General features: G+C 47.8%; 6 protein-coding genes across 6 annotated transcripts; 4 read left to right on the top strand and 2 right to left on the bottom strand.

Moving 5' to 3' along the window:
- Nucleotides 1-2,404: 2,404 nt before the first annotated feature.
- EDB82DRAFT_529705 (uncharacterized protein) lies at nucleotides 2,405-3,515 on the top strand (the record flags this gene model as incomplete). The annotated part of the gene is made up of 5 exons (XM_065609209.1): nucleotides 2,405-2,570; nucleotides 2,649-2,707; nucleotides 2,870-3,124; nucleotides 3,173-3,331; nucleotides 3,378-3,515. The coding sequence occupies 5 exons, from the start codon at nucleotides 2,405-2,407 to the stop codon at nucleotides 3,513-3,515; spliced, it is 777 nt and encodes a 258-aa protein (XP_065463366.1).
- Nucleotides 3,516-3,630: 115 nt separating this feature from the next.
- On the bottom strand, nucleotides 3,631-4,710 carry EDB82DRAFT_514499 (uncharacterized protein). The gene is made up of 2 exons (XM_065608962.1): nucleotides 4,289-4,710; nucleotides 3,631-4,239 (listed from the first exon to the last, which is right to left on the bottom strand). The coding sequence occupies exons 1-2, from the start codon at nucleotides 4,680-4,682 to the stop codon at nucleotides 3,842-3,844; spliced, it is 792 nt and encodes a 263-aa protein (XP_065463365.1). The 5' UTR covers nucleotides 4,683-4,710; the 3' UTR covers nucleotides 3,631-3,841.
- A 20-nt stretch (nucleotides 4,711-4,730) lies between these two features.
- On the bottom strand, nucleotides 4,731-10,443 carry EDB82DRAFT_514498 (helicase SWR1). The gene has a single exon (XM_025738158.2). It carries the CDS (start codon nucleotides 10,259-10,261, stop codon nucleotides 5,150-5,152), a length of 5,112 nt encoding a protein of 1,703 aa, XP_025592946.1. The 5' UTR covers nucleotides 10,262-10,443; the 3' UTR covers nucleotides 4,731-5,149.
- Nucleotides 10,444-10,580: 137 nt separating this feature from the next.
- On the top strand, nucleotides 10,581-11,767 carry EDB82DRAFT_514495 (uncharacterized protein). Its single transcript, XM_065608961.1, has 3 exons — nucleotides 10,581-10,895; nucleotides 10,949-11,260; nucleotides 11,308-11,767. The coding sequence occupies exons 1-3, from the start codon at nucleotides 10,719-10,721 to the stop codon at nucleotides 11,335-11,337; spliced, it is 519 nt and encodes a 172-aa protein (XP_065463364.1). The 5' UTR covers nucleotides 10,581-10,718; the 3' UTR covers nucleotides 11,338-11,767.
- Nucleotides 11,768-11,852: 85 nt separating this feature from the next.
- EDB82DRAFT_561773 (uncharacterized protein) lies at nucleotides 11,853-13,169 on the top strand (the record flags this gene model as incomplete). The annotated part of the gene is made up of 4 exons (XM_065609757.1): nucleotides 11,853-11,949; nucleotides 11,995-12,175; nucleotides 12,222-12,466; nucleotides 12,514-13,169. 4 exons carry the CDS (start codon nucleotides 11,853-11,855, stop codon nucleotides 13,167-13,169), a joined length of 1,179 nt encoding a protein of 392 aa, XP_065463363.1.
- Nucleotides 13,170-15,100: 1,931 nt separating this feature from the next.
- EDB82DRAFT_514491 (major facilitator superfamily domain-containing protein) lies at nucleotides 15,101-16,823 on the top strand. Its single transcript, XM_065608960.1, has one exon. It carries the CDS (start codon nucleotides 15,157-15,159, stop codon nucleotides 16,618-16,620), a length of 1,464 nt encoding a protein of 487 aa, XP_065463362.1. The 5' UTR covers nucleotides 15,101-15,156; the 3' UTR covers nucleotides 16,621-16,823.
- The last annotated feature ends 225 nt before the right edge of the window (nucleotides 16,824-17,048 follow it).

Here is a 17,048-nt window from a genome sequence, read left to right as displayed (position 1 = left end):
GAAGCCTGCAGGAACTACGGATGGGAAGGATCCGGTACCAGGGGATGAATGGAATGGACTATGTTGGTTCGTGAATTGGGTTGGGTTATATCATATTGACTATGTACAGCCAAACTTGATTGCCGTCCTAGTATAGTGCATTGCCTGTGTGAATATAACGCCAACTCAGCTGTCTCGGCAGTTCATTGCCTAGACCAAACCAAGCTTTTCCCCTTCCCCTGTCAAAACCAAGCCGGCTATACCGAGACAGGGATTCGATGATTTAATCTGCGCGTTGGTCGGCACCTAAAAAAGAACTGATGAAACCCGCTTCCAGCCGCTACGAGTCATTTTCCAAGGATCCCTTGTAGATCTCTGCGAACCAACCAGATTTTTACTTCAACAGTCGATCACTGTTCTAGAACTGCTAGTTGTAGTTTAGCATGTAGGCTATAAACTGGGATCCAAGGGATTTTACGGTTGTTGTCTGTCGTGTATATGTAGTCTAGGAGAATAGAGTTTGAAAGAACTGGAGACGAGAGATTAGTCGGTGGAACCTGATTGAGATTATACTCTGTCGGGGAGACGGCATCTGACAGGGCCTAACAGTAACGAGAAAAGATCCCAGGGAATATTGCTCCATCATATCCACTATCGTGTTTGGGATTTATGATGTACGCGAGACGTCGGAGAAGGCGCTTGGGTTGCTACGAACTCAATGCCCTATTTGTGGTTCGTTTATTGGGGCTTCAATACTCTATATTGTTATTCTCCAACTTCTTTTCTTTTATTCAAGATCTAATGTTAGTTCTCGGTCCGATGGTAGGTAAGACAACAATACAGAATGAGTCTACTAAACCAAGAAAAAGGAATTCTTTGGATTCGGAATATTCTAGTCAACTATGAACGTTCTAGTTCAAACCTGGTTAACTCCCGTTAAAGAAAAACATCCGAAACTATTGTTGATCCTACCGGGATGATCCTCCTCATCATTATGCCTATCATTTATAGAGTATCGATGTAGTATTTCCCATATAATAGCCTTATCCCCTGCGTCAACATCTCCTTTTGTTTCTTGACTCAATGCACACTTGGGTAGCAAATCGTAACTGCCGTCCCTTGTCTCTGACTCGGACGGGGATATACCGATGTAACTGCAACACTGACAAGGCCCATGAAACGGGACGACGGGAAGACTACCATGACTCTTGGTAGACCAATCGGCTGTATTGCTTTTTTCGCTACCACAATCTCCCTTTTGTGCGAGAATCCACAACTTTTATAATTCTCTTAGTATAGGATTTACAGAATGCGAAGCGAGGTTCATAGCGTAACCAGGTTCACGTGCAACACAAAAGGGCTGATGTTAGATATATCAATGCTGTTTTAGACAAAGCAAACAACCTCGGAGATTACAATCGACACTATATTTTTCAAAGAATGAATATCTCCCCTATACTTGTTCTCCAAGATTTCCCTTCGCGCGGAGAGAGGTCTCGAGTGTTTAATCTAGGAGAAAATAATCAAACATGGCTTGTCACACTCTTGTTGTGAAATCATCAGTAAGGTTTGCGGTGAAACTTCGCTACGAGGAGGCAAATGCAACATGATCGACACGGGGAAATAGGCTACATTCGGTTGAGGGGATTCAAGGTTAGCAAAGCAGGCTTGCAAGGAGTACTCACTTTGAATAACTCTAATAACAAACGAATGTTGAAAACAATGTCGTATCCCGTTACAGAAGTAGATATTATTTCCTTAGTAAACGATTTCTTGGACCGTTCGTGGTTTCTCCTACTCAACTAGCAAAGTGTTCTGCTACTATGTTCTTAGATGTCCTCCAATCATGATAGATTTTATTAGAACACATATACCCTGTAATACGAAAACTAAAACACTCTTTTTGCCTCGTCTCCATTACTCCAAGAATGAAGTGGCGACTGTTTTCTCATCCGTATAGGTTATCTGCTGAGCGAGTTTCGACAACGTGGACACTTGGAACAAAAGATGTAAGCAATAGGTTAGCCGATGCCAGTCTACAAACATAGTGTTTTTATTCAAGGCAGATTGCTTGTCCTTCTCGTATCATCCGCCTGTCGTGACATTCTGGCAAACAACACCACTCCTAGGGATTAGTATCAGAGCGGACACTAAAGGTCAGGACGAAATCCGTAAGCTAATTTAGCATAGTCTACAAACGAATCTTGTCTACTTAGCAATATGGCTATTCTCTTTATTTCTACTCGTCTCGGCAAACAGCTGTGTGACAGTGTGATGCAGGTGCCCTCTGTTTGCCTGCGCTAGCCTTCGAGCAACAGCCCCTCTCCTTTCATGAGAATTTCCTTCTTCTTCTCACATCCGTGATTCAACTCTCTTATAGTATCATTCGAGATTTTGAGTCTCATCTGAGATTATCAGTCTCATCATGCTAGACGAAGAAATCTTCACCGTCCAGGACGTCCCCCTAAAGGGCAAAGGGCTCGTCGCTGCCACCAGAATTCCTAAAGAAGTTTTCATCCTGACTGAATCCCCTCTGACCGAAGTCCCTCGTGATGGTCCTTCCCACGAAGCCTTGCATCAAATCATCATCGGTTAGCTCGCCAAACTCTCCGAAGCTTAGAGAAAGTCGTTCTACTCTCTCCTCAACTCGCACCCTGACCTTGGGCCAGAAGTAGGCATCACCGAAACCAATGGCCTTTGTCCCGGTCCTGACGCCAAAAATGGTGCTGTATTCCGAACCACCTCGCGTCTCAACCACTCTTGCAAGCCAATGCACAGACTCAGTGGAATGAGAATCTAAAGACGATCGACGTCTATGCTACTGATAATTGAACAGGGATAAGAAATTATTATCACCTACTTGGGTGAACCTTTGTTGGCCTACGAATAGCGTCAAAAGAAGCTCAAGGACGCTTTCAACTTTGACTGTTACTGTCGTCTTTGCTATTTGTCATCCGCTGAAAACAGAGGTCAAGACATTGGTGCTTCCATGCGTCCCGTTGCTTACAACACTAGAATCAGAGGACGAGAGATTGATGATTCCAAGCCTGGAGTAGGCCGTACAGTTGTAATGCTCTACGCTGCACAACATATCCCCATGGACAGAGCTATGGGAGTTATTCATGGGGATCCAGGACAGCTACGAGTAAGTGGTATCTCCAATAAGCCGTAATATACTAACTTGATTGAACAGATTCTGCCAACATATTTCAAGGACTTGTTGCACTTGAATGACAAAGTGCAGGAATACTCGGTCGTCCACAATCAGACTAGAAAATGTCACGGATGTGAGAAGGAGTTGGCCTTTCTGAAGAAGTGCTCCAGATGCGGGTTCTTCTGGTACTGCAACCAGGTAAGAAACCCAGATTTTATGGTCTCTATATATCTGACATCTATAGGACTGTCAAGCTCGGCGTTGGAATATGTATGAGCACAGGCATGACTGTGGACTTCTTCGGAACGGAAACGTAAAGGGTCTCTTCCTTGTCAAGTGGAATGAACTTAAGACGGGCGTTTCTTTTCAACTGAGCGTCTAATCAAGGGCATCACATACCTTGAAAATAGACCTTGGGAAGACCCCTTGGTTTTAACCTATACAGTCGTTGATATCACGGATCCCTGAAGGATCGGGGACTTGGGACAGAGAGCAGAAGCATGTATACAGACGATAGTCTAGACTTGCAAGCACCCCTGAAATTGACACCTCTCACAATCAAACATGTCCAAGTTGGGCCCTGTTGCTGTAAAACCTTGATTATTATTATCTTTACTTACTGTTGTACTGGGGTATTGCCGAGAACATCACATCTCTCCTAAGACCGCTGCACAATAACATGTATGTCCTCAAATCATTAAACAACGACTATCTATGCCAGATAGGCGCCCCAGGAACCCAATCTTTCGCCCTCTGACAAACCAACAAATCTGCTGCACCCTCCTCATTCTCTCCTTTACTTCCAATCGTGGCATAAACCGTAAACCCGCATCTCTCAAGTGTTTCAACCAGCTTGAGTAACAGTAGTCTCGTAGTAACAGTGTCCGTCCCTGATGGCTCCCACGGTTGAATACCTATATGAATCTTGAACCTCTCTGGTGTGATCTCACGTCTTCGCACGTCGCGACCAAAGGTTTTCAGGATGGCGTCTGTCAGATCTTTCGGTGGTGAATCGACGATCTTTAACTTGTCGCTGTTGTCGAAGGAGACGCAAATCCAGTCACATGGTGGTGGAACGGGATCTTGCTTTCGAAATATGAGGGAATCTGGTCAAGTAAGTCAGAGCCCTTGATATCAATATCCGTCCTCACTCACCTTTACTTTCAGACTTCCTGGTGATATCCAATGAACACTGTACAACCCACCCAAGGTCAAACAAGGTCTCGAGTATCCACAATATGAGTCGTCTTGCATCATCGTTCCCATTGGAATCATATGCCCACGGTCTACCACGCACCCAAATCTCGGTAGATTCACCGTACGGACGCGTTTGAGCTAGGCCCGGCTTCCAGCGAGTCTTGACTACTTGTTTGACCGCTTGAACCTCTACTTGGGTAAAATTCATAAGACGAATACGGTCGTGCTTATTGATTGTGATGCAGGCAAACTGCGTCTTGAATATCGGGGGGTCAGCGGATATGGACTCTTCAAATGACGGTGGTAGATCAGAAGAGGGCGGGGATAATTCTGGTGCTTTGGAGTTGGACATTTTGGACTTGGTTAGTAGAAAGATGTTTGGTAGAAATTGTTAATATTTGCGGACAATACGTATTTATCTTTTGTCTTGGCTGACACCTCTTTGCCTGATCGACAGCATCAATGGGGCTGTGCGGGGCGAAGCCAAATTTCCTCCACCAACACCAATATCACCATAGAGGCTCAAAATGAACATTAATAGACAGTAATACTCCATCTCATCAATTCTTCTTACAAGTCTAGTATAACCCTCAAAAACACAATCTTCCCTCCAAAACTCCATGCATGCGTTTAAAAACCTCATCTACCACCGTTTTACTGTTTGCCATACACCAGCCTTTTGTGTTTTAATCCTGTACACTCCCAATCTACACCCGCCGTATTTGTCATGACCGCGCGCCTTTTTGTTTCGCCTCAATAATGCGAATGTTACTAGTATACAGAATATTGTGTTTCGCCATGAGGGTGGCTATTATGTGCTTATCGTTTGCGTGTGTCTTTGCCCTTCTTCTTTCCCTTCTTCTTGTCCTTCGGTAGCTCGAGCTTCGTATCCTTAAGTTGCTCAGCCATAGTACCGAGCATATAGTCGTCAATAGTATGCATCTTGTCGCCCCAAGCGTTGTAATCCAAAACTTCTTCCACTTGGGGTGTGTCAATATCGTCGAGCCCGCCATCCAAAACTGACTTGCCAGCCGGTGTTCCTTGTCGCGCTGTCGAGGTACCAGAAGCATGGTTGCTAGGTTTCTCAGTAAAATCGGCATCGTCAGCCTGGATCTCTTTCTCTGCGACACGTGCAGCTGCCACATCCTCTCTGTCTTCTGCTTGCTCGAGGGCCCGGCCAACTCTTCGCTGATCATTACTGGTATCGGGCCCGCCTAGCACTCTGTCCAAGGCAGCGTCTGCGGCATCCAATCCTTCACTCTTTGAGTCTAGTTTCTCGCTGAGGACATCTCGAACAGAAATCTTGTTGAAGTAATCCGTTGTAAACTCTCCCTCTTGAATGACCACGTCATCGAGCATTTGCTTTTGCGACGCTTTGCGAAGAATGTTGGCCTCGATTGTGTGTTCGCTGACCAATCGATAAATGTGTACATCGCGCGTTTGTCCAATACGATGACATCGATCCTGACATTGCTTATCCATTGCAGGGTTCCAGTCTTGATCGTAAAAGATGACGGTATCGGCACCTGTGAGATTGATACCAAGACCACCCGATCGCGTCGACAGAATGAAACAAAGAATTCGCGGGTCGTTGTTGAATCGGTCGGTGAGGATTTGACGTTGCTCTACCTTGGTGGCACCATCTAAACGGAGGTACTTGTGGCCGTGGATGTTCAAAAACTGCTCCAAAATGTCTAGAACCTTGGTCATTTGTGTGAAAATGAGAGCACGATGACCACCAGCTTGGAGCTTTCGCAACAATTTGTCCAAGATCTGAAGCTTTCCACAGTCGTATTGCAACAGTCGTTTGTCGGGGAATTGAATACTGAGTCGCATGCGGCCCTCATGCCAAGGGTCTGGGGGTGCTTCTTTTGGTAAAAATGGTGCCCAGCGGACAGGCGCCGATAGTTTGAGGTCTTCGTCTGTGAAAGCTTCTATACCCTTGCGGCCGAGTACGAATTGCTCCATGTCTCTGGTCACAACTGCTGGGGTAACACATGAGAACTTCTCAATGGTGGTTTTGAAGCTGTCGGCGCGTTGGTTCACCGTAGGTATCATGGATTGGATGAGCGTCGATTCCTCTTCAAACCAAGCCATGACTTGACGAGGGATTTTTGGCCGCGGCTTGTAGGGTCGCTTGTCAGTACCAATAGTCAATAACTCAATCAAGTTCTTGCCATAAATTGGCTTCTTCTGACGGCGCAAAGCATTGAGGTAGACGCAATGTTGAAGCTCTTCGTATCGTCCCCATCTGGCACCACTTTCCAAGTATCCAATATTTGATGCGACTGTAGAAGGATCCAAATTGGCATGTGCACTCTGGGCCCGAACCTTTTGAGCCTCCTTCAGATCCATCAATATCCTATGTGAGCTCAATTGAGAGATGCGTTCAGCTTGCGTAGTGGAAAGGCTTTCGCATTGCGTAGGCATCAGATTGAGGAATCCCAAGCTAACACCTTTCATTGGACTGGGGTCATGAAGCAGCCTTTGTACCCTGTGCTCCGTCACTTCAAAATCTGAGACGACAGACTTTTGCATACGGAAGGAAGTCATGATGGGTCGATCAACGAAGAGATCAGGATGATTGCAGACCTTTCGGAGTTGCATCAGGCAATTGATGATGGACAGGTAATTCCCAGAGTTCAACGTTTCCTTGGTGTCTGATCGAGATAGGAATCCATCGTAGAGCTCGCGTTGTCGCTTCGACAGACGACAAAATTCGACATGCTCATATTTGGCGGGCATCTGTTTCTCGACATCTGCCTTTAGACGTCGCAACAAATAAGGTCGCAGGACCTTGTGGAGTTTTGAGATGATGGCTCTCGCTTCATCGTCCATCTGTTCTCTTCCACTCTCCAAAATCTGCGATTCTGGTTTGGCAAACCAATCGTGGAACTCTTGCAAATCGGCAAACCCTCCAACACCATTCTCAGCAGGCATGAGAAAGAAGAGTAGTGACCAAAGCTCTGTGAGATTATTCTGAAGAGGTGTACCAGTCAGTAGAAGCCTGGCTTGCGTGTTGAAACCCAAAAGAGTCTGCCATCTTTGGGATTTAAAATTCTTGATGTTGTGAGCTTCATCCAGAATCATGTAATGCCAGCGTCGACGTTTGAACACTTGTTGGTCCTGGAGAACAAGCTGATACGAAGTAATGCAGACATTCCATATGTCATCATTGTTCCAGCCTTGTCGTTTTCGTTTTCGTTCCTCTTGGGAGCCGTAGTATGCTAAGATCTTGAAGCCAGGACACCATTTCTTGAACTCCATTTCCCAATTCAGCATGACACTGGTGGGGACGACCACGAGATGCGGTCCCCAAACTTCATGACTGCATGCCAGATGGGCTAGAAGAGCAATGGTTTGGATCGTCTTGCCCAGACCCATTTCATCAGCAAGGATACCGTTGGTGCTATTGGCGTAGAGACCTGCCAACCAGTCAAGACCGTCGCGTTGGTACTCTCGCAAGGTTCCTCTAAGAAGGAAAGGTACCTCGATTTTGTGGTTGGACGGTTGGGGTGAAGGAGATCGACTTGCGTCATGCTTGTCGATAGCCATCTCCCCAGAAGATGCAGTGTCAAGCTCAGAAGGCTTGGTTTCTGATGTGGCGGGTGGTGATGTGCTATGTGTGCGACTAGGTGGATTGGTGGCTGGTTCAGTCGCTGGGCTATGAGGTTTTTCTGTCAGTGCCAGAGATGGTTCCTCGGGGTCAGTGCCAGTCATGACAACTTCGTTATCGTGGGCGGCAGGCTCTTGGGGATTTTTGTCCGTGTTTGATGAGCCATGCTGTCCCGCCAGATCAGGTGCGGAATCCTGGGTGGTTTCTGGTATCTGTTCATTTTCCTCGTCGTTTGCCTCTTTCGTCGACTTTTCTAATCCTGCTCCCGTTTCATGATTAGGCTCTGGTTCGGGCATCTGGATCAAAGACATTTCGTCTTCCTCGGCACCTTCACCATCGACATCTGATACTGCTTCCACATCGGCCATCTCGGAATCTTCCTTTGTGTCGACTGTAGTAGTGTCCGCAACAGCCTCACTGTTCATCTTTTTCAATTCAGACTTTCCGAAAAGAAGTCCCAACAGACCACCGGCATCTTCGTCGGACTCCTCTTCTGACTCTTCCTCCTCCTCACCACTGTCCATATCGGTGGACCCCATATCGTCATCCATATCTACAGATTCGTCGCTCGTCTCGGCATTCTCGGTGGCAGTTGCCTGAGCCGTATCGACAGCATCAGTATCTTCGGGGGTGGGTTCGGTGGCTGGGGTCTCTTCGGTTGACTTCTCAAGCTCTGGTATATGGGCGTATTTCGCTCGTAGCTGTTCTTGCGTCAAGTTTTCGTCACCAATATCCTTCTGGTCATCCTCATCGTCACCTTCCTCCTCATCTGATGACATTATATCACTATTGGCATCGTCCTCGTTATCTTCATCCTCGCCCGATGCGAGTCCAAGTTCGTCGTCGTCGTCGATCATACTCATGTCGTCGCTGAGATTATCGAATCCATCTTCCTCTTCTGAAAGCTGTTCAGAATCTAGTCCTGCCTGACGAGCTTGTAGTTTTTGCTCCGAGAGGTTGACGGCTTCGTTCAATGCTGCCTTGACTCTCTTCTGCTCCTCTTGCTCCCACTCGGCCAATCTTCGACGATTGACTTCGTTACGAACATTCTCCCATGTGCCGAACAATGTCTTGACAACAACACGGTATCGGGATATCCAAATTGCCCTCTGCTCGGCTTCAATCTCTTCCTCCGACTTTGGTTGACGTCGTAGCCACTCGTCACGACAGGCTTCAGCTATTTTCTTTGCTGCAAATCGGTGACGTTGTTGTTCCGCTAGCATGAGCTTTCGAAAGTTGGCCATAGCTCTCACCATGTGATCCTGACGAGCCCATTGTCTGGGCGGCTCTTCTTGTGGTTCCGGGAGAAAGATGGAACATCGACCCTGGGAGAGCATTCCGCCATCTTCAACTTCCTTTTCAACTCGAAGAATCACACGAGCATCCCGCTCAGCCAATTCATCAGTATACTGGGGACCATCTTCAGATGCTTGGAGTCCACCCTCCTCGACAGGAATATCGCCAGCCCGAGTCCAAAAGTCCTCAAAGTTTGTACCAATCTTTGGCCTTTTACGAACCTGATCAGGATGCACAAGAGGAATATGGCCAGATCGTCCGACTCGTAGTTTTATCCGAGGTGATCGATGGGTAAAATTCGAAGGTGCGGTTCGTGATTCTTGTTCTGGTTCATCTTTGATGACTGCATCGCTAAATCGTGCCGATCGACGGGATCTGGTCGAGTTTTTGGGAGGGGGCGGAGGAGAGGGACTTCGTCGACGGGTAGAGCGGGAAGATGTTCGGGTTTCTGCAGGCTTTTTTGATGCAGATTTTGGTGTCGATGCGGGTGCTTGCTTCGAAGGAGCTTTAGTGGCGGGGCTCGCTTTGTGAGAGCCGTTGGGCATTTTTCTTGAGTTGCCATTAGTCAACTGGATTTCAGCCTTGGGCTTGGGAGTCGAGTTCGCGCCGGTAGATCTTCTTGATGTTCGGTTTTTGCTTGGTGGACTAAGTTCTGGTAGGAGGGTGTTGATGCGGCCAGATTTGCGACGGCCATTCTCGGTATAAGACGTTGGGCCGTCGGCAGATATCTTCTTCCATGGTGGCGACACGGGCTTCATCTTTTTTGGTGTGCTTTGAGGGGGTGTCGAGTCTCGTGTACGTCGTCTCTTTGCCGGTCGTTCGTCGTCATGGATATGGCCGTTGGTCTCATGATGATTCTCGGTGGCGGGCGTATCCTCATTTGTTTCAACATGACTATCCATTGTTCCTTGCAACGCGTCTCCCCCATTTTCATGCCCCTCAAGCGCGTCTTCTTCGGTTTTTATAGCATCAGGATTCGACTTGGGCAGCACGTTGGCGGTCGACGCGGTCTCGGACATAGTCGCAACGTGGGGACAAGGGACGCTGTGGGCGTTTTCTCTGCGAAGCTATCATTTGCGGGGTCGAAATTAATGTCTACAGAATAGTAGTAATTCAGTGGATATTCATACAGATTTTGCACATGTTCAAAGGCCTTGCGGGCGAACAGCGTAGAATTTAGTCGCAAAATCCAATGTCGTCAGCAAAACTTTTGAGCTGGGGAGAAATCGAGGATGCACGCCCCTGGACCTTCCACCAAGCTAACCGAAAATGGCCCGGCACGCGCTTGCTGATGCCTGAGGCGGAACTTTTCGGTTGAGAATCATCACAGCCTCGATTGGCTAAAGCTTCAACACTGAGCCATCTCATCACGTCACAGAGCAATTGGACGCCGAAGACATTGTCCCATCGGCCGAGGTGTGTTTCTAAAGATGTCTGAGCATGTCCAATTGATGTCGCTAAACTTGTTGCCCACAGATGCTCCCCCAACGAATTGCGCGGGCCTCGGCCCTGCGTAGCGGCATGGCAGCTGCTCGACTACTTCCTACGATCCAGCGCCGAACATTCCTCCCCAACCAGTACACAGATAAGAAGGTCATTGACCAGAAGTACCCCGAGGCTCCCAGCATGACCGAGGCGGAGGACCCCGGAATGGTCAGTGACAGACAAATTTGAGGAGGAACCAAGGAACTGATGAAATATCGCAGAACGGCGGCTACATCAACCCACCCCGAATCAAGCGACAGTTCCGTGACCCTCGCGCCAACTGGTGGGATCCTCAGGAGCGACGAAACTTTGGTGAACCCATTCACGAGGATAACGATGTTTTGGGAATCTTTTCTCCCTGGGAGTACACTTGGACCACCGCCGGCCCCGGTGCCATCATGGTCGGAACCTTTATCGCCGTTTTCATGAGTGTCACTGGAATTGTTTACCTCAACTACCCCGACCGCCCCGCCTATCCCCGAGCGTTTGAGGGTGGTCTAGAGCGAGAGCTTGGTGGCCCAGGAGCTACAAGGGTGAGTAGGCAAAAGGAAGTGAGATATTCGTATACTAACAGTTCTAGGCTCGTATGGAAGGAGATGAGGACCCTTGAGCCAATATGCCCGTCTGTACATAAAGAAATGGAATGCAATGGATTGAATGGTGTCAATGAATGTGCCTTGTGATATACTGGAGGGTATGGCTAAGCAAAGAACTATTAACATGTAGGCAATCGAGATGTGGCTAACAGTGTATGCTCTACATCAGTACGTTGGAATATAAAATTGAGGTGCTGTTCGCTCTAGACATGCCATTCGGATTTTGAACATGAATTCCTCGAGAGTTATGCCATGCTGACTTCTAGACATCTCCCATTTTTGAAACTAACGTCCCAATATCGAATTTGTATCAATGCTGTCTTATTTGTTATAAATCGCCTAAGAACCCATTGTGGTGGATTCCTACGCTACAGCGCTGCCTTGTTGTCTCTCCTCCTTCCGCAAATATTATACCATACGTTTGGGCAAGAGCTCGCACGGGACAAGTCACCATGACCTACTGGACTTTGATCTGTCCCAATTGCTCTTATTCTCTCACTCATCTTCATCCCCTATTCCAACCATCAACATGCGGTACAAGGACTGGGACGTTCTCCTTTTTGAACAAAACTCCCCTACTCCTCTGCAAGAATTCAAGGTGGCATGTTACGTTGTCCATGATACAGGTAAGTCCATGTTTAGGTTGGAATTTGATCCTAAAAATGGTGTAGAGTCTTTGGATCCGCAAGCTCTTGGTGTCCCGACAGTCACATGCTTCGTCCCAAGCCTCGAACCTGGCACTCCCTTCCATATATCCATTCACTTGTGGAAGAAATCACAAAACGATCAAGTCGCCGACAAAAAGCATTCTGCGATTAATGCTAGACTCTTTATCGATGGGAGTCTTATTACGTGCGTTCTATTCATCTATCTACAGGACCATCACTGACCTTGCCAGTTCCACGTTTGCCAATCTAGATATCACCTGGCCGTGCGTCGTGTCGCGCACAGATAGAAAGCAAGTTATCGGATTCCCCATGTTCCAGCAAGAGCTTCTGTATCAACGGCACTGGAACGCGGCCGACAACCTTGGCCGTATCAAGCTTGTCATCAGTGAGGGCAACTATTATGGTTCACAAGACAACATGGCCTTCCAAAGAGCCCACAACCTGGTCGTCTTTTCCTTTCAGCATGCACCTCAAGGTGAGAACAAGACCTCAGAAGCAAGCGTTGTACTGACAACTTGGCAGATGTTCTCGAACACTTGGAGATTGCATGGCCCAATCCTTTCATGTGGCGGCGACTACAGCAATCTTCTACATCATCACAAGCCAGCAGCAATTCCGACTTTAAGGACCAAATCGCGCCGCAACCACCTTATGCATTCCAAGGTCAAGCAGCTTCTGAGTGCAATTCCATTCACCCTGAAACTCTTTTATTCTACTTGGATGATCCATCCACCTATCCAAATGCTCCGATGAACGCTGCAATGCCATCCTGGGGCGATACTGTTCCACCACACAATCAGAACATGACGCCACATATGTCAACTCCCGAGCTGCGATTTCGCAAAGAGGTTTTTGAACAGATTGCAGCATGGCCAGGTTCGCCCATGTTCGCTGACGCTGCGCTTTTATCGCTTCATCAAACTCAACAACAAGTGTTGCAGCAGATGTACACCCCATCCAACGGTAGTGTTCCCATACCTCCAGTTCGACTTCAAACACAGAGTCCTGCAATCCATGGATCAACCAAACTCGGCCGAGGAACTGCTGCAGAGGATCCTGCTAGACTTCTTTCCGGCCCCCCGAGTCACAATGCACAGCGGCGTTTCCATTCGAACACGCCCAAGAGACCAGCCAAACGGGCCCGCGCTGACACTCCAAAATTTGAAAACCCCCCTTGAAGACTATGGACATCAGAACATTGGTACCCATATCAACTGAAATGCCATGGAAGTGATCAAATTATCTAAGGACCTCGCCTGAATTTTGCGATATTCTTTCTCCGATATCTTGATGGAAGCTGCAACACTGAACATCTTATGAGTGTCGATTGCAAAAGATCAACAGACACTTTATCATTATGTACCCATGTGGTTTTTGTTATTGCTACTTTCGGGTAGATTCGGCCCGTCACTCTTATTCCAAGTGCGCATTAGTACTTGGGGTCTAGTTGGTTGGACCCAAACATATCGTCGGTTGGAGGCGCTTTGTCAAATAGATGATTTATCAGCTTTCAAGAGTTCCGGACTTCTGTTCATTGATGCCTTGCGTTGCAAAGATAATTCCAAGACAAGAGTGGCCTAGCAATTCTTTGCATTTTGTGTGACAATGTGACACCTTGTCTCGTCATTTTGACTCATTCACGGAGGGATTAATGCGACATAACTCCCGTCGTCCGGGTTGCTTTGGCCACAGAATTCGTTTCGAAGCAATAATCATATCCTGGGATCTTCGGTCTCGGGTTTGCTTTAATGTCCGTTATGCTGCGAAACATCCCAGGTAGGGACCGTTCTACTCATTGCCGTTCTCTTCTAAACATTCTAACTTGGCTTAGTCAAGTGACACAACTTTCCATCTTCAAGCCTCTTACTTATACCGTGTAACAACGTTTCGCCCTACCAATAGCGAGATAAGTTGCTAATGAAGATGTGATCCGCAATCTATTTGGTTCGAATGGTTGAACTGGTCGAAATCACTGGCTTAAAATCTGACCACCTCTACGACAAGTTTGTACTGCCACTCCATGCAATGATCATCTTGGAGACAATGTCCCTTTGCGACCAAGGATCTACTTCCTCCCTCAAAGGTTCCAGACTGCTTTACGAGGTTATTCGGCGGAAGCGGCTGACAATACGGAAACAGGAGCAGTCATCTGAGGCTTATAGACATCCAAAGCATCCTCAAGCCCCGACGGCACCCGGTCTCCGCTACGACCGCGTTTCTGGCCTGGGGGAGAAGATGGGCTACACGATCTTATCGTAGCACGCTTCTTCTTGGTTGATGCCGCTGAAGTCATTGCATGCCCCAGACGCTATCTGCGGGATGCCACATCTCGTGCTCGGCAAGAAAGGCCACAACTGCAGGTGAAGATCTTATGAGAAGTGATTTTCTTGTGGATTCGACTCTCGCCCCGTTGTAAGACGAACGATCATCATCGACTAAGCATGAGCTTGCTAAAGGATCCGTCGTGTCACAATGCTCTGCAGGCTACTCTTATAGAAGTGAACAAAAGATGAAGCTTAAAAGCATGTCTTCCCGCCTGGGGGAGTCCACGGCTGGGATCTTTGTCTTTTCACATCCCAGCATCCTAAACAGCCGTACTACGCAAATCACTCAAGATGGCTTCTATCATGTCCGCCCCAGACTACTCTATGGCTGCGACCAGTCGTTCGCACCTGAGTGTACGTCTGCCAAAAGAAACCCTCTACTCATCTTTGAGAGAATCATCTCGATACTTTAACTTTGACTCAGAAACAGCCAAGCTTGCCAGAGATGCCGATGACTGGCTTACATCGCATCCTGGAGCTTCAGGTTCAGGCACCTCCAAGGACATCAACGGTGTAAGTCGGCCATCGTCAATTGCTCCGAGCAACTTTAGTGTCCGCTCTCTTCCCGCAGATTACAGCATGCCGGAACACCACGGCAAAGAATACCCTCATCCTGTGATGGGTTCGGTTCGGTATAATGAGATTCGTCCACGGTCTGCTGTACCAACAGAAAGCACTGAGAAACTCCAATATTCACCTCCCATAAGTAGGGAGGAACAATCAGGACCTGAACAAGAATATCCTACTGGAGTGAAACTTGGTTTGATCACTCTCGCTCTCTGCTTGGCTGTCTTTGTCATGGCTCTTGGTAAGTGAACAGTCCCAATTTTAAACTCTGCTAATGTGTACAGACAACTCCATCATTGCAACGGCAATTCCAAGAATCACTGACGCTTTCCAAAGTCTCAATGACGTGGGGTGGTACGGGTCGGCATACATGCTTACAACGGCTGCACTGCAGCTGTTCTTTGGCAAGCTGTATACCTATGGCAGCATCAAGTGGACATTCCTAACAGCCATTGCCATATTTGAGGTGGGTAGTCTCATCTGCGGTGTCGCTCCCAACAGTGTCACGCTCATCGTGGGACGGGCTATTGCCGGCGTCGGCGGTTCTGGCATCTTTGCAGGCGCGCTCACTATCCTTGCCTTTTCGGTACCTCTTCACAGGAGACCTATGTACACTGGTCTTGTCAGTGGTATGTGGGGTATCTCTTCCGTTGCAGGTCCTTTGCTGGGCGGTCTCTTTACAGACAAGGTATCGTGGCGATGGTGCTTCTACATCAACCTTCCTATCGGTGCCATTACTGTTTTTGTCATTCTTTTCTTCTTTCCTGAACCTGTACGAAACATCGAGCCTGCGGCATGGCGAGTACGCTTCTGGCAGCTCGATCCTATCGGGACCGCCATCTTCATGCCCGCCATTGTGTGTCTTTTACTGGCTCTACAATGGGGTGGTGTCGACTATGATTGGGATGACTCTGTCATTACGTCGCTTTTTATGCTGGCAGCCTTTCTCCTCATCTTGTTTGTCTACATGCAATACAAAATGGACGAGAACGCCACAGTCCCTCCACGTATCTTTAAGATGCGCAGCGTCTGGGCTGGTGCCTGGTTCTCCTTCAACACCGGCGCATGTTTCCTCACAGCCATGTACTTCCTACCCATTTGGTTCCAAGCGGTGCAAGGACAATCACCCATCATGTCTGGCGTGAGGAACCTTCCCATGCTCCTTGCCATTGTTCTCTGCGCCATGGGAGCTGGTGCAGCAGTCAGTGCCTGGGGCTACTACACGCCCTTCATGATTGCCGGCTCGGTACTCATGGCCATAGGTTTTGGAGTTATCACCACCTTTGAAGTGAACACCTCAACAGCCGAATGGGTAGGCTTTCAACTTATTGCTGGCATCGGCGTAGGTGTTGGTCTGCAACAGTCCCTCATCGCTGTCCAAGTGGTGTGTGAAATGGTCGACGTTCCTACAGCCACCGCCCTCATTGTCTTTTCACAAACCCTCGGCGGCGCGCTCTGCGTCACAGCCGGCAACACCGTGTTTACAAACACACTCATCAACAAGATTCACGAACATGTGCCTGGTCTGGATCCCTACTTTGTCATTGCAACTGGCGCGACAAACATTCGCAGCATTATTCGAGAAGAGTGGCTGGACGGAGTGATTCTGGCGTACAACGATGCGTTGACGACGAGTTTCTACGTTGGTGCTGGAACCGCGGCTGCGACGATTATTGGTGCTTTGTTGGTTGAATGGAGGAGTGTCAAAGGAAGGGAGATTGAGATGGCGGCTGCCTAGTTGCTGTTGGTGGGTGTTGTTTGTCAACTGATGTTGATGATCTAATGAGTGGGTATGAGCGGTAAAAAGTAGTTTAATGTTTGCTTTATACCATGTAGCTTCGACGTCTTCAGTTTGAGACATCAACTTTAAAAAGAGCATCTGAGCCTTAGGGTACCTAATAGGAACAACCGAGAATTGAGGTCTATAGTTATAGCATAAAGTGACTTGTTAATGTTGTCTTTTTGCTTCCATTTGGCAACTTCTCTTTTACCGTAGGACGTCCATTGTTGACGGCATCGCAGCGACTCTCGACAAACTTTCTAGGGGCTCGTGCTATCTTACAGGCTGGACCCCATGTTCCCCGCCAACGTTATCTTGTTTTCATTGTCATGTCTTTGTGGGTTTAGACTCAATCGATTGACCACGACAATATTACCCTATAGCTT

Source organism: Fusarium venenatum (assembly GCF_020744135.1).
Source record: "Fusarium venenatum strain MPI-CAGE-CH-0201 chromosome Unknown EDB82scaffold_4, whole genome shotgun sequence".
In the NCBI taxonomy this organism is placed as follows: Eukaryota; Fungi; Ascomycota; class Sordariomycetes; order Hypocreales; family Nectriaceae; genus Fusarium; species Fusarium venenatum.
Note: the sequence above shows the minus strand (reverse complement) of the source record. Positions and strands in the feature narration are given on the sequence as shown.

Bases quoted from the DNA above. Each gene is read 5' to 3' on its own strand.
- EDB82DRAFT_514499 (XM_065608962.1), bottom strand. From the start codon at position 4,682: ATGTCCAACTCCAAAGCACCAGAATTATCCCCGCCCTCTTCTGATCTA. The intron at 4,240-4,288 runs GTGAGTGAGGAC...TTACTTGACCAG, and splicing joins CAGGAAGTCTGAAAGTAAAG to ATTCCCTCATATTTCGAAAG.
- EDB82DRAFT_514498 (XM_025738158.2), bottom strand. From the start codon at position 10,261: ATGTCCGAGACCGCGTCGACCGCCAACGTGCTGCCCAAGTCGAATCCT.
- EDB82DRAFT_514495 (XM_065608961.1), top strand. From the start codon at position 10,719: ATGCTCCCCCAACGAATTGCGCGGGCCTCGGCCCTGCGTAGCGGCATG. The intron at 10,896-10,948 runs GTCAGTGACAGA...GAAATATCGCAG, and splicing joins AGGCGGAGGACCCCGGAATG to AACGGCGGCTACATCAACCC. The intron at 11,261-11,307 runs GTGAGTAGGCAA...TAACAGTTCTAG, and splicing joins GTGGCCCAGGAGCTACAAGG to GCTCGTATGGAAGGAGATGA.
- EDB82DRAFT_514491 (XM_065608960.1), top strand. From the start codon at position 15,157: ATGTGTACAGACAACTCCATCATTGCAACGGCAATTCCAAGAATCACT.